Source organism: Argentina anserina, chromosome 7 (assembly GCF_933775445.1).
Source record: "Argentina anserina chromosome 7, drPotAnse1.1, whole genome shotgun sequence".
Taxonomy (NCBI): Eukaryota; Viridiplantae; Streptophyta; class Magnoliopsida; order Rosales; family Rosaceae; genus Argentina; species Argentina anserina.
The window spans coordinates 16,579,833-16,601,773 of NC_065878.1; the positions used below are offsets into that span (position 1 = coordinate 16,579,833).

At 39.4% G+C, this 21,941-nt stretch overlaps 4 protein-coding genes across 5 annotated transcripts; 3 read left to right on the forward strand and 1 right to left on the reverse strand.

The window, feature by feature from the left end:
* The first annotated feature begins 272 nt into the window (after positions 1-272).
* On the forward strand, positions 273-2,539 carry LOC126803679 (uncharacterized). The gene is made up of 4 exons (XM_050531439.1): positions 273-818; positions 938-1,131; positions 2,047-2,156; positions 2,313-2,539. The coding sequence occupies exons 1-4, from the start codon at positions 273-275 to the stop codon at positions 2,537-2,539; spliced, it is 1,077 nt and encodes a 358-aa protein (XP_050387396.1).
* A 7,864-nt stretch (positions 2,540-10,403) lies between these two features.
* On the forward strand, positions 10,404-12,831 carry LOC126802673 (uncharacterized). Its single transcript, XM_050530328.1, has 6 exons — positions 10,404-10,866; positions 10,986-11,118; positions 11,379-11,496; positions 11,624-11,660; positions 11,779-12,055; positions 12,151-12,831. Exons 1-6 carry the CDS (start codon positions 10,651-10,653, stop codon positions 12,216-12,218), a joined length of 849 nt encoding a protein of 282 aa, XP_050386285.1. The 5' UTR covers positions 10,404-10,650; the 3' UTR covers positions 12,219-12,831.
* Positions 12,832-15,321: 2,490 nt separating this feature from the next.
* On the forward strand, positions 15,322-16,423 carry LOC126802238 (60S acidic ribosomal protein P1-like). The gene is made up of 4 exons (XM_050529835.1): positions 15,322-15,416; positions 15,536-15,609; positions 15,799-16,011; positions 16,111-16,423. Exons 2-4 carry the CDS (start codon positions 15,541-15,543, stop codon positions 16,162-16,164), a joined length of 336 nt encoding a protein of 111 aa, XP_050385792.1. The 5' UTR covers positions 15,322-15,416; positions 15,536-15,540; the 3' UTR covers positions 16,165-16,423.
* A 646-nt stretch (positions 16,424-17,069) lies between these two features.
* Positions 17,070-20,783, reverse strand: LOC126802035 (granule-bound starch synthase 1, chloroplastic/amyloplastic-like). Of its 2 annotated transcripts, none has more exons than XM_050529562.1 (14): positions 20,682-20,783; positions 20,269-20,601; positions 20,094-20,174; positions 19,900-19,998; positions 19,694-19,783; positions 19,180-19,243; positions 18,982-19,082; positions 18,790-18,899; positions 18,471-18,714; positions 18,209-18,385; positions 17,907-18,098; positions 17,740-17,826; positions 17,532-17,660; positions 17,070-17,453 (listed from the first exon to the last, which is right to left on the reverse strand). In XM_050529562.1, exons 2-14 carry the CDS (start codon positions 20,593-20,595, stop codon positions 17,331-17,333), a joined length of 1,824 nt encoding a protein of 607 aa, XP_050385519.1. In that variant the 5' UTR covers positions 20,596-20,601; positions 20,682-20,783; the 3' UTR covers positions 17,070-17,330. The 2 variants fall into 2 exon arrangements, with proteins under 2 accessions (XP_050385519.1, XP_050385520.1); XM_050529563.1 differs by having other exon boundaries at positions 20,269-20,606; positions 20,682-20,729.
* Positions 20,784-21,941: the final 1,158 nt, after the last annotated feature.

The window sequence follows — 21,941 nt, forward strand, 5'->3', positions numbered from 1 at the left end:
CAGGTTGTGTATTTAGCGATTATCAATATCATCCAGGAGCGATGACCAGACTGCAGAGGGCCCCCATCACATTGTCTTCGGTATTGATATGTTGTCAGGTACACGAAAGTGTTAGGAGCCACACCTTAAGGTTTGGTCCTCTGGGGAGTATTGAGACGATACTTCAATGATTTCCCTTCTTCTGAAATTTCATGTTAATATATGATTGGATCTATTTTGTTCAGATTCAAGACTTCACATGTATTGACTAAGTGTTTAAAAGTTTCAAGGTGATGAATTTGGAGAAGGGCCGTGCACAGGGCCGAGGACGGGCGAGAGGTCGAGGCCGAGGTTGGGATGCAGGCCGAGTCCGCAATGTGGAGAACCTTTATGAGGAGGCGACACCACAGGAAGAACATGTTGATGTCGCTGCGGTCGTTAGAGACGATGGTCGTGTGCTAAAGCTGATCAGGGACATCAGTTGTCTGTTAGCGTCGTCATTTCATGGAGGCCTGGATCATATGGTAATGGACCACTGTATCGAGAGCATGGAGACCTACTTTGAGATGATGGAGTGCTCTGAGATAAAGAAGAGGATGATAGCCACATTCTTTCTGAAAGATGATGCACTATATTGGTGGAAGAGTACGAGGTGGACAGTAGATGTGTCTACCTTGACCTGGGATGGTTTCACGGCACTTTTTCGAGAGAAGTACTTTCCAGCTACAGTGCAGGAGAATTTAGAGCTTGAGTTCCTTGAGCTAGCACAGGGGGATATGACTATCAGGGAGTATGAGGCTCGTTTTGCACAGTTGTACCGGTATGTCAGGCCAATGGGTGTAACCTCCTTAGCCCAGAAGTTTCTACGGGGCTTAAACAAGAATACAAGACCATTATATCAGCGTTTTGCCTGTCTACCAAGGAGTTGATGTATGAGAGTGCCATGAATTTGGAATAGGCTGATAAGACTTGTGGAGGTGACGGGAAAGATAGAGATACTAGAGGAAAAGGCAAGGCAATCAGTTCAGGCAGCGGGCCCTTAGGGCCGAAAGGTGGATCTTGGAAGAGACCAAGACCCTATTATCAGATTCCGGCTAAGACATCATCTCCATCTGCTAGGACTGCACCTGTTAGAACGTTGGCAACAGTGAGGTGCTTCGTTTGCAACGAAATGGGGCACTACGCCACGACATGTCCGAAACCAAAGAGAACAAGCTGCTATAGGTGTGGGCAAGTGGGACATATGGCTAGAGACTGTACCCGACCCCGTCAGGGTGGACAGGAACATCAGTAGAGACAGTTACCAGCGGGGCAAGCTAGGGTGTTTGCAGTGGGTCAACGAGACACATGAGTGGAAGGTACTTTATCTATTTTTGACTACCTTGCTAGAGTACTGTTTGATACGGGAGCATCACATTCATTTATTGCTAGTTCGGTAGTGGAGATGTTACGATTGATTCCTACACATCTTGGAAACTTTTTATATGTCACATCACCCCTTGGAGTGTCCCTCGAATTAGAGACAATCTGCAAGGCTTGTCCTATTGTGATTAGAAGTAGAGATTTCTCTCTTTCGTTGATAATGATTCCGGACCACACCTATGATGTGATCCTAGGAATTGATTGGTTGAGGCCGTAACACGCGGTGATTGATTGTTTTGACATGGTGGTGTTCTTTCATCGACCTGGGGAACCAGTGTTTCGTTATCGATGCCTCAAGTCAGATAATGCCATGAGAACAGGAGTTTTGACACTTGTGGAATCAGGAGATCAGAAAGTAATTATTGCAGACATTATGGTAGTATCTGAGTATAGTGAGGTGTTCCAAGAGATACCTGGGTTACCTCCTCGAAGAGTTGTAGATTTATGTATTGATGTGGTACCAGGTACGGCACCTGTGTCAAATGCGCCTTATAGAATGGGACAAAACAAACTCAAAGAGTTGAAGGAGCAGATTGACGAACTATTGGACCAAGGGTTCATTAGACCTAGCGTTTCACCTTGGGGAGCACCGGTTATGTTCATGAAAAAGAAAAATGGTTCTCTGCGGTTATGTGCGGACTACAGGGAACCGAACAAGGTGACCATCAAGACTAGGTATCCCTTGCCTAGGATTGATGATTTGTTCGATCAGCTTAAAGGAGATACGGTGTTCTCTAAGAATGATTTGAGATCCAGTTACCATCAACTCAGGGTGAAGGAAGAAGATATATCGAAGACAGCCTTCAGAACCCGGTATGGACACTATGAGTTTGTGGTCATGCCCTTTGGTTTAACAAATGCATCAGCTGTCTTTATGAGTTTGATGAACCAAGTCTTTAGCTTGTACGCAGATGAGTTGGTTGTGGTGTTTGTGGATGACATTCTGATATACTCCAAGTCTCAAGAAGAGCATGTAGTGCATCTGAGGACGGTGTTGCAGACCTTGAAGGAAGCAAAATTGTATGCCAAACTAGAGAAGTGTGAATTCTGGAAAGAATATGTCAAGTTCCTCGGTCATGTCGTCTCAAAGGATAGAGTACTAGTAGATCCGTCAAAAGTGGAGGCAGTAAAGAGTTAGAGTCATCCAAAGAACCCTACTGAGATTCGTAGTTTCCTTGGTTTGGCTGGTTACTACAAGAGGTTTATCCAAGGGTTTTCTAGTATTGCATTGTCATTGACCAAGTTGACCAAGAAAGATGCTCCGTTTGTGTGGACGGAAGCATGTGAAGAGGCATTCAACAAACTAAAGACCAGTTTGACCACAACTCCAGTGTTGACGATTCCTTCTAGTAGGGGCGGTTATGTCATTTACAGTGATGCCTCACTCCAAGGCTTGGGATGTGTGTTGATGCAGCACGGAGGAGTTGTTACTTATGTCTCAAGACAGTTAAAGATCCATGAGAAGAACTACCCCACTCACGATCTAGAGCTCATAGCAGCGGTTTTCGCCCTGAAGATTTGGAGACATTACTTGTATGGTGAGAAATTTCAACTCTTTTCTGATCATAAGAGTTTGAAGTATCTATTCTCACATAAAGAATTGAATATGAGGTAGAGGAGATGGATGGAACTCCTCAAGGATTATGACTTCACATTGGAGTATCACCCTGAGAAAGCAAATGTGGTGGCCGATGCCTTGAGCAGGAAACCGAGAGGTGTGGTAGCTTCACTTATGGTTCAAGAATGGTTTATGCTTGAAACTGCATCAGAGTTTGACTTGGTACCATCGGGAGGAGAGCCAAAGGTCTTTCTTAGTAGCGTCATTGTGCAACCTACATTAATCTCAAGGATCATACAGGGTCAGGCGCAAGATAAATTCTCACAAGCTAAGTTAGCACACCTTGTCGTAGATACGCTTGATGAATGTCCTTCAGAGTGGAGAGTCAGACCCGATGGAGGGTTGAGGTTTGGGGCAAGATTGTGTGTCCCAGATTGTAACGATCTCAAGAAGAAGGTCTTTCGCATGACACATCGATCTTGATATACCGTTCATCTAGGGGGACACCAAGATGTACAAGGACTTATGCAGGCAATTTTGGTGGTACGAGATGAAGAAAGACGTAGCTAAATTTGTATCAAAGTGTCTTACGTGTCCGCAAGTAAGACACTTCAAAAACGACCAGCTGGCATGTTGAAGCCATTAACTATTTCTCTATGGAAGTGGGAACATATATCTATGAATTTTGTGACTGGATTGCCTAAGTCCAAGAAGGGTCACGATGCTATTTGGGTGATTGTCGATCGATTGACCAAGTCGGCTCATTTTCTTCCAGTGTCAATGAAGTATTCTGTGGACGTGCTAGGAAAACTATATGTGGATGAGGTAGTGAGATTTCATGGAGCTCCAGTTTCTATTGTTTCCAATCGAGATGCACGTTTCACGTCGAAATTCTGGGGTGGTTTGCAGAAGGCTATGGGTACTACCTTGGATATGAGTACTGCTTTTCATCCTCAGGCTGATAGACAGACATAAAGGGTGAATCAGGTGATGGAAGATATGTTGAGAGCTTGTGTGCTGGATTTTAAAGGTAGATGGGAGGATCATTTGAGATTGATTGAGTTTGCATATAACAACAGTTACAATTCTAGCATTGGCATGTCACCTTATGAGGCTCTTTATGATAGACCATGTCAATCACCTATCTGTTGGGCCGAAGTTGGTGATGAAGCACTGATGGGTCCAGAGGTGGTTCAGGAAACCACAAAGAAGATTTCGATCATTCGAGATAGAATCCGGACCGCACAGAGTAGACAGAAGAGCTATGTGGACTTAAAGAGGAGACTTGCGGAATTTGAGATCGGTGATCATGTGTTCTTAAAAGTTTCACCTATGAGGGGTGTAGTGAGATTTGGCAAGAAATAAAAATTGGCTCCGAGGTATGTTGGGCCCTTTGAGATTCTCGAGAAGGTAGGAGAACTAGCATATCGACTAGCCTTACCTACTAGCATGTCGGGCGTTCACCACGTCTTCCACATTTCCATGTTGACGAAGTATGAACCAGATGAGTCGCATGTGATTGATCATAGCACCATTGAGGTGAAGGACAATGCCACATTTGTTATTGAGTCGGTTCGTATTCTGGATCGATCCACAATGAAGCTCCGGAGAAAGGAAGTGGAACTAGTCAAAGTGTTGTGGAGCCACCATGATGAGGGTGATGCCTCTTGGGAACTAGAGTCTGATATGAAGACAAGATATCCGCAGCTGTTTGTGCAGTAGTTAACCTGAATTTCGGGACGAAATTCCTTGAAGTGGGGTAGATTGTAATAACCAGATTTTTCGGAACAATTTATTAGATTGTTTTAAAAATTTTAAAGTTTGTGAAATTCATTAAACGTGGTTGTTTCGCTTTGCGACGTCGGAAATCGAAAACGGAAACGTTATCGGAACTTTTAATTAGAAAGACGTTACGTTTCCGCGACGTGATAATCGACTTTTGCTGCGTCGCTCGTTTGTGAAAACTTCTTTCACGGAAGTTGTAGAGCTCGCCGATACAAGTTCGTGGACACGTCGCACATTCGAATCCGACGTCGGACGTGAAAGTTATTAACGATGGAAGTAGTTTCTGATTTTGGAAACAGGTATAAAAAGGAATTTAACGTGAATAGGGTTTTTGAAACAGTAATTTTGTAAAATTTATTTTTACGAACGGTGAATGTAAAAAATAATTTATGTATAGTGAAATGTAAATTTATTTTACGTACGGTAAATATAAATGTAAATTATGTACCGTAATTTTAAAAGTAATTTCGGAAGGGTAAATAGGTAATTATTATTTACTGAGAGAGTATTTACGTTTGAATAGTCTATGGAGGTACATAAATGCGTAAATAGTATTATACGTATGGAAACACGTAATCAGTATATACTCATACAAGAATACGTAATTAATATGTATTTGTACAGTAATACGTGAATAGTAACTACATGAACAATAATTTCGTAAACCCAGAAATTACTGAACCGTAAAATATTATTACTCTTTCGGCATTTAAGGTTTTACGTAACGATTCTAAATTCTTTTCTTATCTATTCTAGGTGAGCGACACATCGAGTAAGGATTCTTTTTGGGAATTGTGAAAATTACACTCGAGATTATAAGGTGAGTAAAACCTCACAATGACGAATCTACCATTGCGGAGATTCAGGAATATGCTAAACTTTAAAGAATGAACTATGATATGTATTTGATATAGTGGATTGTGTATGTATATAAATGGTAAATAAGTACATATATATAGTTTGCTATATTATATACTGTCGTGATTTCCGTTGTTAATAAGTTCATTGTGGTGTTGAGATTTATATATTGAGCATGGTGATTCGATTTGTACAATATAATGTGATGATTATTGTACATGGTTTTAACATTGAGTTTTGTTAAAACGTTTTTGTCTACGGACGTGTTTATGTCTTCGGACGTGTTTTATGTCTTTGGATTTGTTTTCTGTCTTCGGACCAGTCTTTGGACGTGTTGGCATGTCGGAACCTAGCCTTTGGCCGGGCGAAAGTTACGATACAGTTAGAGCTCTAGTCTGTCTGCCGGAGTACTGCATAAGAGGTAACATATGAGTTATCGGTTTATGAGTACCCATGTTTGGATATTGGGTAGCAGATGGTTGCCCAATGTCGGCGGCGTACTATCATGAGTGGTAACAGAGGTGTATCAGCGCTCATGAGTACCCGTATTATAAATGCATTTGGGTAAAGAGAGGGGTTGCCCAATTTCTCATGAGCATATACATTTTCATTTTATTAGACAACCAGATGGGCCGTCTAATTACTCATGAGTGCATTTATGATTGTTGTTTTGTGGAGTTTCGTATATATTTTTATGCTAGTTATATTGTTGTTTTACTCATACGAGCTGCAAAGCTTACCGGGTTTGTGTTTACAATCCCGGTGCACCTATTCGATGGTGTAGGGATAATTCCGCAGGTGTAGATTAGCGGAAATCGACGAACTACTCTGAGGACTCGAAGTTGTTTTTATCCTATCTTGTAGGGAGGATTTTGTGAGGATTTTTACATTTTCATTTGTTATGATGTCGAATTATAAATTTGGTTTGTAATAATCAATTTGATTGAGTTGTACAATTAAACTCAGTAATGATCTGGTGTAACATTAAAATGATTTCGATTTATTGAGATTGTGTTAGAGTTTTCATGACTTCGAAATTTGAATTTCATACTCAAAATTTTAGGGTCGTGACAAAAATAATAGTCGAAAACTCTTGTAGTTACCCTCATAGTTCAACAGTAGCTTCAGATCGACTCGACTAGGTCAGACCTTGCCACTCAAACCGTTGGATTGCCCTAGATGAGATAGAGGTGCACTAGTTTCCTCACTTTCCTCAACTGGGAAAAGCTTGAAAAAGAGGCCCAGCTGGAGAATTAGGTTAGGGATGGTAACGGGGAAGAAAAAGATAGCAAGAAGTAATAAGAGACGCATGTGCTTTGCTGCTGCAATTTGCCTGCCTGGTTCTGCAGCTTTCTCTTCATGTGGATATTATATCCTAATACCATATACACGACACACACCACATTTTCTCCACATTCTTTCTTCTTCCTCACTCACTTTTCTCATCGTGGATTTCATTTGATTTCGATCTCACTTTCACTCAGCTAGAGCTTATTAAGCTCCATATCGGCTTGCATGCTTGTCCTGAAGCCAATCCAGCTTTGCCTTTGGCACTATTTTTTATGCGACCTATCTGTTTGTAACTAAAACTTTGGGTTACTTTATGGATTTACTAATACCCATGTGGGAGTTGCATAGCGTGAAGTGGATCTATAGAGTATAGACAGCAGAACTGTAGTAACATGTGGTTTGTGATCTTTTTCTTATGAGGGCATGTGTGACATTATCAATTTGAAACTCCAACGATTACTGTATTTGAATTGCTAGATTGATTTCATCGAATCTTTTTACCAATTGTATCTGCAGATCATGACCTGTTTTGAGCTAAATTGTGCTAGTAAGGTAGACAAAATGTTATAATGAGTTAGAAGTCGAATATAATGACTATTTAAACACATTTGTAATGAAACCAGCCTCAAAAGGGACCATGGGGTTGTTCGACCACAATCACCATTAGTGGTAAAAAAAATCACTACCATCGATCATTCGCATCCCCTAGCGTTCATGTACCATTGTTACGTTACCCGTATCACGGCAAGAGTTAGCTACTATTAATTTACTCCGGCCTCCACAAGCAATGTTAGTCGACCTGCTTGCTCGAGGGAAAATCAAATCGTGCCCCTCATTTCATTATTAGATCGAAGACGATTCCTAGAGAAACCGTATATATAAAACTGGAGCTAGGATATATATGCAACTGAGCTAGCTCAAAAGTCAAAACATTTTATGAACACTAAGCAAAACCATATCAACGAATTTATTTTTTAAAATACGTTTTATCAAACTGATGAACACGAATCAACAATGTGATCACATTGCATGTCATCATATAAAGGGACTTCCTCTTCTAGCTTAGTCTTTTGGCATCGCATGTGTGACTATCCATTAGTTAATTATCTAAATGCATATGATCTAAATTGCACCTCGATCTTAAAGGGATGCACACCCTAAAAGGCGCATAGAGAATGGATTTAGGGCCGGAAAATTGGCACATAACGATAACAATGTTGGGATTAATGGAGCACTATATCAATGTTTGGTGTATTTGAAAAATTGCGCTTTACCAATTGTGACCAATTTTTTAGCGCTTTGGTTAGATACGACCCTTCTATATATGCAGTCCCTAATTTCTTCGACACTGCCATTTGCCAAAATATGATGTCCACTACTTATGATGAGCAAAAATAGTACCTGTTTTGCAATCATGGCATCGGCATGTGAGATCAAAACAACAAATTGATAGGTCATGAAGAATTAGGGATTTCAATCACAGTAGGAAATAATGATCGGAAAGGCATTACAAAGTTACAAACTGAAAAAAAATGAACATGCAAACATAAATATGACATGACAAAATGCAATGTTTGTTATCTTGCGTTGCCAGCTTTTTACAAATTACTTACTATCGATACAATCTGCACTTGGGTAATAACCGATTTCATATATGTTTGTTGTCGTTTCGTGCTTAATTTGTATATTTGAACTTAACAGCGACTGATTACATATATATATATTTTAAGAGGATTAAAGGGTTTCATACCTATGACTGATTACATTATTTTATTGCGATTTTGTGCTTGATTTTGCTTGATTTCGTGCTTAATAACACAAAGATGTCCTAGATCTATCATAAGTAGGCAGAGCAACGAGCTTAATTACCAGCCAAATGAAATTATCCAAACTTAATCACTCATAACCCAAAAGTGGGAATCACTTTAGGTCATTTTCATCTCCCTATATAAATAGAAGATATTAAAGATATTATCTTTTATGTCAAGCATTGTGCATGGTGATGAATTATATCCATAGCTGCAGAACCCTATTCCCTCAAGCCAAGCTAAGACCAAACGACTAGCTGCCAAGAGAGCCGACACCCGATAAAACTAGAAACAGGTGACTGGATTAAAATAAGGAGAAGAGGTATGACCGTTCTCTCCGTCAGTCCAAAACCGTTGTGCGGTGGAGACAGTCATGATTCGGTGTTGCAGAGGCAGCAGAGATTTAGAATTATATATATCTCCGGTGAGACTTAGTTAAGTAAATTCTCACTCTCCCAGTCTCCCACTATAAACGCCGGTTACCACGCTTACCACTGCTTCTTGTTCTCTCTTAATTATATCTGGAGTACAAGATTAGCAACTACTAATTACATGAGGGTGCCCTGGGTAGTAGTTTGATTCCCTCTGAAAATACTAGCTTGCCCTATCTGCATGGTCAACTTCAACCATCAGCTGACATGGTTTGAGCTAAAACCCTAAACCCCTACAACCATAGCTATGAGATTTAGAGGTGAGGAGTTTTTGAATCAATTGCATTATGGAAAACTTGCAGAGTTGGCCATTATTGTGATTCAATAACTTGTCCTAGAACTTCTTCAACTTTCAACTACTTAACATGATCATCCATCTGTGTTATTATAATTGCACAACAACTGCTTAAACAATATGGCAATGTTTTTTTCCTTCATCATGAAAATGAAATGGATCCAAACTGTCAAAAATAGGAAAGAAAAATTGAAGAGGATCACTTCTAGGTAAAAACTGCAATGGTGGGCCGTGGGCATAATTGAGCTTTTAGTGATCCTCATCTACTTAAGGAAGAACAAAGGTGCCGTAAGTAAATTTAGGACCCCAAATTTTGTGCTCAGGAAATTTGAGGAGGTTGTGCTTGAAAGTTTAGGCCCACCATTTCTCGTTCCTTTTAATTTTTATTTTTTTGAATTTTGACATTAGCTGCAAGCTCTAGAAAGAGAGAGGAGAGAGAGACTTTCTCAAGGTATCATATCTCAGAGACCCACAAAAGAAACTGCCATAAACGGAGTTCAAACAGAAAGAGTACCACAGGGTGAAATGGAAGGTTGAAGACAGCGAAGCAAATGTTGATCCAAGACCCACCATCCCACAAAACCAAAATAAAAATGCAATCTTTATAAATTCTGGTTTTCATTTCACAGTGTCAAATATCCATTCTTTTTATGTTTTTGTATTACAGCAAGGAAAAGGTAGTGTTGGTCTTCTGGTCTTGGACAGTTTCATTGGACACCCTATTGTGTCGTGGGTGCCCACTAGCAGCTTTCTTGTCTTCTCCTTTCTTTTCCTTCTTCAGAGTTTTGATTTTGATTAATAATCATATTCTCTGACTCTCTATCTCTGTGTTAGTGTGATTATATATATATATGTATGTTGGAGCATTAAGCTTCTCTTCTTTCCCTTTCCACCATCAACAGTAATGATTTCCTCGTTACGGGTATCATCCTTGTTGTTGTGGAATCTGAGGAGTTGTCCTGAAAACAGAGAATTATTATTATCATTTTTAGACCCCTTGTGAAACAAAACAGAGTTGTAGAAGAAGAGGAAGAAGAAGAATCACAGCTCTCTGCACGAGTGTGTTTCTTTTCATTTTGATGTGATATCCTTAATCTGTATAAAAATCCCTGTAAAAGTTCCCAAGTTTTTCTTTCTTTCTTATTCTCTGTGTTCTGGGGTTCTGGACTTCTGGGTTTTCTCTGTTTGCTTTGTTGTTTTGGGACAGACTAGTGTTTTGTGTAAATGTCTCAACCAAGGCAGTTTCAGATGGTGGGAGGTAACAATTACATTCCAGGCCATCAATACAATGACACAACTTTTACCAAAATCTTTGTTGGGGGTTTGGCCTGGGAGACTCAGAGGGAGACTATGAGGAGGTACTTTGAGCAGTTTGGGGATATCTTGGAGGCTGTTGTTATAACAGATAAAAACACAGGAAGATCCAAAGGCTATGGATTTGTAAGTCTCACATTTCATCTTGTGTGGATTTTGGTTTGTTCTTTTATTATTTGCATGTATTTTTTTGTATGAGGTCTTTTCTAATAACTGATATCAATAAATTTTTGATCTTTTCTTAGGTCACATTTAAGGATCCAGAGGCAGCCATGAGGGCTTGTCAGAACCCATCTCCTGTTATAGATGGAAGAAGAGCAAACTGCAATCTTGCTTCTCTTGGTGCACAGAAAACTAGTCCACCCACTCCTCAACATGGTCTCTGTCTTTCTCATGCTACAAGTTTCACTCTATTTTTTTTATGTCTTGAGAGTCATATTCGTTTTGATATCCTTTTCTATGAACATGTCAGTGATCCCTTGGATCATATTCACAGAACTCATTTCCACACTTGCTGTGTTTGTTTGGTAGTGAATTGAAGTGTGGATCTAAAAAATGCTAGGATTGGATTGAGAAGAACATGAATGGTGTACCTTTTCTTTCTTTCTTTCTCTCATTCATTTATTTTGGCAATGCAGGTTTAGGAAGGTTTAGACCGGCACCTGGTTTGGTAGCTCCACCTGCTTATCATGGCTCTTCATCCACATACTTCCATCAACCGACTGGTCAATACACATTTCCTTATTCAGCTTATGGGTACGTCATAAAATCATAGGGAATGATTCATTCAAATATTTCCTTCTTTCTTTCTTGAGTTTCTTCATACTGTTATTCGATCTGTTTATAATATATGACTTCTTCTGTGATTAATTAATCCTTACAGGTACTCTGGATATTCACAAGATTCTATATATCCCATGGTAAAATCATCCATCATTTTCAGAAATTCCTTCCTTTTTGGTCTTCGGATGCAGCATTGCTTATATTCAATGTTCATAGACAACTGTACTAAACAATGTCATACTGTGTTTCTTGCAGAACTATTATAGTGTTTATGGTCGTGGTCAACAATTCTCACCTTATTACACCACCACAACTGGGACATCAGGGCCAGCTGGCATGTACCACAATTACTACCCATACTATGCTTCTGCTCAGTATGCACAAGCTAGTAGTAACCAAGCTCAAGGCTATGGAGTTCAATATCCCCAAATGGTGCAATACCCATATATACCTCAGCACAATGGCTCCTCAGCTGGGATTCTATCACTTCGTTCTTCAATCCCAGTTACTACTACCATTTCTACCACCACAGGTAAATATAGAAATTACCCTTTTTCAGATTCTTTACTGCAAATCAATTTTGAATCATCTCAAGAGGATTTGATTACATGCAAATTCCTGTTGTAGGTGTAACAGCAGCCACTGGGGTAACTGGAGCTTCTGCCACCAATTCTGAACACAATTCTTCGAGTTAAAAGATAATTAACCACATTGGTAAATGGGTTATAGTTGATGAAGTGCAAAAGTGAAAGGAACATGTTAATAAGGAAACGGCATTCAAAAGGGTGCCTTGCTGCAGATATGTATCAGCAACCAGAAGGTTAGAAGAAAAAGGGTACCAAAGGCTGCATTTTAGGGAAGCTTGCTCACTAACATCATCATCATCTTCTTCTTCTTCTTCGCCATTGTCGTCAATCATCATCACACATGTTCGGGTTAATTAGGTGAATAAGGATTCAGGTCTTTTAAGTAGTTGTTAGCATTCATTAGGATTTAAGGATCGTATGACTCAATCATTCATGTATTGGCAGGCATGGTATGAGGTAGAGGCTAAATATTGGCTTTGGATTCTACCTCAGTATACTAATTTACTAGATGATTGTGTCTAGGATGCAGAGAGCATCCAATGACATATATCATCTTGTTTATATTGGTAAAGTAAAGGGATGAAAAAGATTGTTTTTATATCTTTGAATCCCAGTTTGGCCAAAGCTAGGAGAGCTTGGCCAATTTTAACTTGTAATTTGTTTGCTCCACTATTCATGATTGATTCTTTTTAAGATCACAGGATTAGTTGGGAAAATAGAAGACCTGTCTCTTGTTTCTCTGTTGATAGAGCTTTTACTGTCATATTGTCGTTGTGCAATTTTACTTAGTTTGATTCAAATTTTTTTTCATAATCAATCTCTTTCAAGCTTTGAAGAATGTGTTTGGCATCCAAGGGGATCTCACAAAAGGTGTCGTGCTGGTTTTTCTGAATGTTCTTGTTTAACTTTTAAAGGTGCAAAAGCAAGTCGAATTTGAGGTACTTGGGAGAAAAATGAAAAGAAATGGGTACTGAAACCTTACATGGCACCATCATTGAAATTTGAAATTAAAGATGTAGTTTGGGAGGGAATAGAATTATGGAAATAGAATAATAGAGCTGAACTTCTGAGTAGCACAACACAAAAAAGAATAACTATAACAAGCCGTACGGCTTTTTAAAAAACTATATTAGATGAAAATAAAATGGCTATGGAAGCCTCATTTGGAACTCTATTCAACCAAATCCTATCATATAAAAACATGAATAAAAGAAACACACTCAAATGAACAACCTAAAGCTTTAATGTCATAGAGATGCCAACGAGTTGTTCATGCATCTTTACCTACAAACTTTGCCTGGACCATAAGGAAAAATGGAAAAATCATCGGCCATTTTTGTAAAAATGACTTGTTATAAAAGTAATTTTGGCTACTCAATAATGTTTGCTTTAATTTGCTAGTAAGGTTTCAGTAAAATAAGTATCTGTTTGGTAAATTTTTATAAAGTGCTTAGTTGTGAAATTTCATAATCAATATATTAAAAAGAATGTAAGATATTGCTTATTTAAAAACTCAACTTTTCATATTTGCGTTTTTTCACTTCAAATCCAAACCAAGACAATTATTGGCGTCAAAGTCGCTCTCGTCCCTGTGTGCTCCGCAATTGTCGGAACACTCTAGGGTTTCTTCAAAAAAAAATTGTTGTCTCCATCCGACGGCAACATCAATATGTGGAGGATCGAGTGGTGATGGATTAACAAAGGGACATTGTTCCGGGTTTGGGTGACATTGTTGTTTTATTTTTTTTATTTTGCAAAGTCTATGAGTTGGTGTTGATATTGTGGTCTCGGTTCTGAGTTGTCGGTATGAGTTTGACAGCGGATATGCGGATAAAGAGCGAAGGCCCCTGATATTGCATGGGTTGATTCTTCAACCCGGATTGGATCTTGATGTTCATCTTTGCTAGGTTGAATCTTGATGGGTGGCGAGTTTTTCTTCTACCGTGGACAGTGGGTGGCAGTCGACGTTTGACATCGGGGTGGAGATTTGCGGTCAAAAGGCAACGATGGCCAGTGGATGAATTTGGTAGTTGGTCTTTATAGGTCCATGGAGGTGGGCCTGGGCTCTTTTGGCCCTAGGTTTGGTTGTATATGTGGGCTTGGGTATGTTGACCCAGGTCTGTTTGTTTGAGTTTTATTTTTCAGGTGTTTTGTCATCCCTAGGTAGGGTTTGGTAGTGTCGTTGAGTACACAAATTTATGATGCATGTCATTTTTAAGGATTATCTAAAAGTTAGTTCATTTTGGGTGTCAATGTAATGAGGAAGTTGTCTTTGCAAATATGCATGAGGTTTTGATATGTGTATTATTGGAGCAGTTATTTTCTTGAGATTAGTAGCAAGTATGTTATTGACTATTTATGGAATCAGATTTGATTGATTCTAAATTGGGTCTTCTTGACACATGTATATTACTTCTTACGATAGTCTTGTGACTATCAGTGTTGGTCAGATAGAGTGTGGGAAATTTAGTTCCACCACCGAATGTTTATTTGTTATAATTTTATTTTGGTGAAATATATATTTCATTATCTAAACAAAAAAAAAAGACAATCATTGTCGTCAAATGCATGTCTAGTCATTCAGTTTGGTTTTGGTTCTTATATGATTCACCATTTTTCAATTACAAAATGATCTCAAGGTTACTCTCATACTTGGTGACAACAAAATTAAACTTGTATCGAATACCCATATTATAGATTGAATAAAGTTTGATAGTCTAAATTGTTTTTTTAATACAAAATCTTAATTTGATAGTCTAAATTGTTCAATGACAAGTTGACGTTTGAATCTCCCATTACTAAGAGAACTCATGCAAACAACATTGCTCCAGTCACACTATAAAATCTATCAACTATACTCTGAAGCACATTTTATAGCAGATGTTGTTTGTAACCTACCTCACTCGCCAAACTATAAGTCTATCCGGCAGTTTAAGAATAAGATGAAACTATCGTTTTTTTATCAGGTAAATAATTTAAATACTACGATAAGTCTAGCGTGAGTTGAAGTCACAACCTTCCACTTACGAAAGGAAAGACTATGCTGGGCAAAAACACAGTTGTTTTATCTGCATCGAACAAAATAAATAAATAAACGACTGCATCAAATACATGGATCATGGATCTTTTGGCATGGTGGTCCAAATTCATCATATGGGCTTCAGAGATATATGAAAGGCCCACTTTATCGCCTTTAAAAGCTATACCTCGCCACAATTTCAGAAACCCTAAAGCAGAGCCATTGTTGTGTAGTAGCAGCCGCGGAGCACTCTAAGCACGATCAGTCTCAGATCTAATCTCCCTCGGGTAAACCCACCTCCCTCTTGCTCCGAATCACTCAAAGGTTTAAGCTTTTTGGGTAGTAGTGTTTTCTTTTTCATAGTTTAGAGTTTTCATTTCTGTTCTGGGTTTTGGGTGTTTTGCAGAAGCCATGTCGATTTCAGAGATTGCTTGCACCTACGCCGCTTTGATCCTCCACGATGATGGCATCCCCATCACTGTAAGCTTCGTTGACCCTTCTCTTTTTACTTGAAATTTCATATAAAATTTCGATCTTTTAAGACTTTGTGTTTGTTGGAGTTGAGTTACTGATATTGGGTTAGGTTCTGTTTTGTTATTTCTGTATTGGTTTGAGTTTATGTGTTTGTGTTCTGAGACTGTTGTATTGGTTGGTTGGTTGTTGTTGTAGTCAGAGAAGATCGCTGCTTTGGTCAAAGCTGCCAATGTCTCTGTGGAGTCATACTGGCCTGGTTTGTTTGCCAAGCTCGCCGAGAAGAGAGACATTGGTGACCTCATCTTGAACGTTGGTGCTGGAGGTGGCGGCGGTGCTGTTGCCGTTGCCGCCCCAGGTGCTGGCGCTGGTGCTGCCCCTGCTGCAGCTGCTCCAGTTGAAGAGAAGAAGGTATTAAAATTGTTCTTGTGAGATTACGTAGCTTGTTTGTCTAATGAGATATGGAGGTGTTATCTGATACGGCCTTTTCATTGTTGTTTGATGTTACAGGAGGAGGCAAAGGAAGAGAGTGATGATGATATGGGTTTCAGCTTGTTCGATTAGGAGCTCCCTTTCAGAATTATAAGCAGTGATTTTGTGTTTCGGAACTTGTAGTACTTGTCAGACTATTTTACATTTGATTTATCTAGTAGGGTTTCTCCCTTTTGGTTTTGGAATTGTGTATCAGACTATTTTACATTTGATTTATCTAGTAGGGTTTCTCCCTTTTGGTTTTGGAATTGTGTATTTGTGAAGACAGATTGTTCAGAGTCATGGGTTTCTGAGCACTCATCTTAATTTTGAATACTTCTGTTTTGAGCTTCGTACAAGTATGCTGCCAAAATGTGTTATGCATGTATTTTTGCACAATGCAATGAACTTGAGGTCATTTGTCGAAAAGAAAAACATAGATTAGTTCTTTCTTGGAGTTGCACTTCATGGGTTTCTTAACCTTGTCTTAGACATATGGCTGTTTAGTAAATGTCATGTTCTAAGCCCCATGGACTAGAATAATCCCTTGTGAACATTTTGTGAGTTTCGTATGCTAGCTTGTGAAAGCAGGAGTCCATTGCAGCTCTAACTAAACCTGCATTGTTGGTGATCTGCTGCTACCTATGCCCCTTAGGTTTATGTTTTTCTTTGCTTAATTTGTCAGTGTCTGAAACCAGATCAAGTTGGTTCACTCGTGCTTGGATGGCCAGTGTTTAAAGCCTCTTGTTTGGTCTCCTGTGTCAAAAACTTGATTATATATTTTCGTATGATGGGATGAAAAGGTACAGCTGCCCAGAAACCCTTTATCATGAGTCCGTCAAATCTGTTGATTGCTATTTCGTGAAAGGCAGTGTGTAAAACCATGAGGCTGGATCAACTCACTGGTGTCATTTGATGAATGACATACTGAATCGGTGTTTTGCTTGATTCTAGTGTCGATTGTATAGCATATCATGAGATAAGTGATGCAATTTAGAGCAAAAAAAAAGTGGATATTGATTATCATTGCACAACAGTATTTTCGGCTTTGTGGTGAGAGCCACCGCTACCTGCGATAATTAAGTTATTACACTTGCCTAGATGGTTTCGCTTATTCTGGCCAAGGATTATACACTGCAAGCTGCATAATTTCTGTTAAATACAGTGCGTACTCAAGCCGCGTCAGTTAGGACCGCAGATTCTGTTCGAGCTGGTTCACCAAGTTGTTTCTGAATCAACAGGCTAGATTTGTGTTCTTTTCATGGCGTTGCAACATTTTCCTTGGCTAGGGGTGCAATTTCCTCACCATCACCACCATTTCCGGGTTCACTGTCAGCAACCCCCAAACTCAGCAGCACTTCTTCCCACTTCTTAGCAGGTCCCTGTCACAATGTGGCAAAATCGCATGAGATATGGACCGTTGTGATTCTATGATACATTCTTGATTTCAAATATCATACCTTCCACGATAAATCTTGAGACATGCAGTTCTGAATCATCTCAGCAAAAGCCAAAGTTCCATAAGTTGCAAGAGCTCTTTTAACAGTTGTGGCCACGGCTTGTACATCCACAGGATCAATAACCTCGCACTGAAAGATCATTTCTAAGGCTGAAGCTCATATTAAGATAAAGGGAACTTAGTGGGAACCTAAATTAAGATATGTATACCTCAACATTGAAACTTCCCATATGAAATCCTGTGAATCCTTCTTTAACAGTGTCTACCAAACCACCAGTTGATGCAACGATGGGAACCTGCAAAGAGCAGGAGTAATTTAGTAATAAGATGTGTGTGCTAATTCAAAATAAGAACTTCTGGAAGGCACTGATCTTACAGTTCCATAACGCATAGCATGCAACTGAATGAGACCACACGGCTCAAATCTGCTGGGAACCAACATAAAATCAGCTCCGGCTGTTATCATATGGGCCAGAGGAACATTAAATTTTGCAACTCCTCGAGCTTTGTCAGGGTATTTTGTTTCCAATTCAAGAAGCTGCTTCTCCATTGGTTTTTTGCCAGTCCCCTGATACAATTGCAGAATGCAGCTTATGATTAGTATAAAAGTAGCTCTCTAGTACTTAGATCTAAAATTTGAAATATGGGCTGAAAACATCTTTCATGCCTGGTACTTACAAGAACTATAATCTGCATATTCTCTTTGATAAATTGGGGAATTGCTGCTATAAGAATATCAGAACCCTTCTGCTCTTCAAGCCTACCAATGAAACCTATCACAGGAATTTTCTTATCCACTGGCAGACCGACTTCTGCTTGGAGGGCTTCTTTCAAGATAGGCTTTGCATCCGCCACCTACGTAAACAAACATTCAGAAACTAATGCCATATACATCAAAAATTTTGTACAATGGAAGTTCAAGTTTAATAATTGTTCATACCGTTGTAGCATCATACTTGACATCTATATACTTATCAGTCATTGAGTTCCATTCCTGGACATCCATGCCATTTATTATACCAAGAATATTAGCTATCCGAATAATGTTATCCAATTCGACTCCTTTATCAACTGAAGAAGCAACTTCTTTGGCGTAGTACGGGCTAACAGTCAAGTTTATGTCTGATTCTAAGAGCCCAGCTTTCATCCAGTTAATTTTCCTCCCTTTCACTGGTTTGTCATAGCTGTAGAATTGGAAAGAGTCAAAATCAAGGTGCAGTCATAGAATACAACCGTTCTATTGTGCCAGAAAATCATACCCATCAATGAAATCAAAGGAGCTTTTAAATGCGGCTGGGAGATTGAGAAGTGAGAAGTCCGCAAATGCAAATCTGCCTTGGTACGCAATGTTGTGAATGCAAAAGGCTACCTGTAACAAGATTGGCAACTACCTTAAGGAATTGCAGACAGGAATGGGCAAAACAAAAGTTGAACATACACCAGCCACTTACTTTGGCATTCTTGTATATTCCTCTAGCTTTGTATATGGCTTTTAGGTAGCATGGGAGGAGGGCTGTGTGCCAGTCATTGGCAATGAAAACAACATCTTCTCCTGCACGTAGGAAGTTGATAGTACTAATTCATATATGATTTTATTACGTTATATATAGTGAGTATTGGTTTACAGAATCGTAGCAGCATTTTCCTACCATATGGTCCTGAAAAATATTTGTTGCTGGTTAGATTCAGAACTCTTGGTGCCTCTAGAGCTGCCTAAACCATATAATTTTATACAATCGTGAGAACTGAGCATAAAACGGAAGGGGAGAAAAGAAATCAGTAAAGAGTAAAGACATGTATAAGATGCAAGGATTCATCAGATCAGCCATTTCCTAACAATTTCAGAGTAATGAAGAGTATATGTAACGCAAATTGGAAACTTTAGGCAAAATGATCTATCAGGCAAGCTCTTCAGCCAAATCTGCCCTATCAAACACTTCTGACTTAAAATTAATAGCCTACATAGCCAGTTACAACTGTAAAAGGCAACCACTTGTGCAAGAAGTTTAAAATTTGGTCACAAAAGCATGAAACAAAGGTCATATAACCATAGGAATGTAACAGCACATCTAAAACTTTTTTGTGGTCATCTATTGCAAATTTAATCTCAGATCAAGTTCGCATACATATGCAAGCAGACAGTGACAAAGATAGAGAATATACCAGGCACAACAAGCTGAACCTAAGTTGGTTGTCCGTGTAATCCTCTCCAGCCATAGGCCCGTATAATTTCGATGCAGTTTTCCCCCATACCTTTAAAAAAAAAAACCAGAATTATCACACACCATTGATACCAAACTAAAACCTGTCCCTTTCCGACTAATCAAACTTGTCGAAATTCAGATACAGCAATGATCCAAAAGACAAACCTTTTCAAGAAACAGCGGGTGATCTACAAAAACACGATCAACCCCTCGTTTCTGGCAGTGAAAAAACCGAACCGTCTCAATCCTGTCTCCAACTTTAATCTACACACAAACATCATCAATGTCAATAAAATTAAAGACTTTACATCTCAAACCCTAAGAACATATATAAACCTATATACAAAGTAAAAACACACCTGAATTGTAACTCTTGAATCCCAAGCATCTTTGTACTGATCATAACGCGGTGAGATAGTCATCACACGGTGCCCAAGTGCCTGAAAATCGATCAAGTTCACTAGTCACGCTCACATTGATCAATATTCTGATACATCAAAAACAGAGAATCAAAAGAAAACAAAGCCAACTTACGGCCATAGCTGGTGGGAGACCACCAAGCACATCTCCAAGTCCACCAGTCTTGCTCCACGGACCAACCTCTGTACCCACAAACACCAAATTCATCCCCTTCCCACATACAACACCACCCAAACGCTTCTCACTCCTTGTGCTCACTTGCCTCATTGCAATCGATTTTGAACTAACCGAGTTCAAAGCTCTCAACCCATTATGAGTCTGGCTCTGCTTCCCAAAACCCACGTTCCGAAACGCCGTCTTCGGCTCCAGGGAAGAAGATGACACGCCGTAGTTGACATGAGTGCTTGTGGAAGTGAAGCTCGAAGCAGTGACAGTTGCCATTAGTGGCTGTTCTGGGAAAAAAAAGAGTGGAGCTTTAAGAAGCTAGATCAGTTGTAAAAAGGAAACAGAAAGCTCAGGTTACCTACCTAGACAAAAGCTTCAATGATTTCTTCTTCCTGACCAAAGTGCTCGGGGTGCCGACGAGTTTGTGGGGATTTAAAGTCAACGGTGAAGGGGGTGAGAGTGTCATTTCAGTTTTCACGAGACGACTAAAAGATCTTTAATTGAGGGGTTTGAAGTTTCTACGACCTCAAGGTTCATTTGCGGTCTACAAGTTGAGGTTGAGGACCCCGGTTGTGAAACTGACGGTGGAACATGCACGAGAAGTTCTCGTGTGTAAATTGATTATTGGACCGGAGTTCTAGTAGGGTAGGGAGTTCGGACGATCTCTGTCCATGTTCCCCTAATAGTTGCCTAGGAGTGAGCAACCATTCGAGGGGCCGGGCGTTGCTTAGACATGGACATACGGTTCCTCTTTATTTTTATTTTTTTTAAAGACACGACGACAATTGTATTAAAATAAATAAGATATAAAATAATAATTAATTACAAGAAACTAATTACGAAATAAGCTCATATCTAGCAACTAAGAGACTATTCTCCAAACCCACAGATATACAACACAACCCATGAGGGAAAGTCGGAACGACCAATAAATGATAAGCCATATTTTTATATGGTTCCTCTTCATAATTTATTCTCACAGGGGTATACAAAAATCAGCCTAGAGGGCTTATGTAGTCAATATAAGTGATAGGCGATCGCTAGGCGGCCACTAGGAGGGTCATTAGAAGCTCAAGGCGAGTCTAGGCGGGTAATTAAAAGCTCTATGATGAAGCTAGACATGCTAGACGTTTTGGATTTTTCAATGGCTAAGAAAACATATCTTTTTGTTGAGCGATTTCATTAAGCAAAATGACCGGTAAATCTCTAAATTGAAATCACAGAGGATCATGAGTCATGTTTTACTTCTAGAACACTGTGATTTCCTAGTCACTTTTGACGTCCCCTATTGAGAATTTAGGATACTTCATATCAACTCCGTTAATAGATGTCACACATTTACGTTTTTGTACAGACAGTAATTCCACTGTTTTTTTAATAAACAATATATGCATATCATCCATCAAATCCAAATTTGAGGCCGTACGAATTGAATCAATTTCGTGGATGGACTCGAGCAAAGCTCAAACTCGCGAGTTCCACTTCCAAGTCAACCTTGAACACAAAGACGACATGTCGTTCCTTTCGATTATTTTCCGAATTTTTACTATTTACTGAAACCGAACGACATGCGTATTAGCATCACCGAATTACTGACGGAGTCGGACTTAACCGGCCACAGC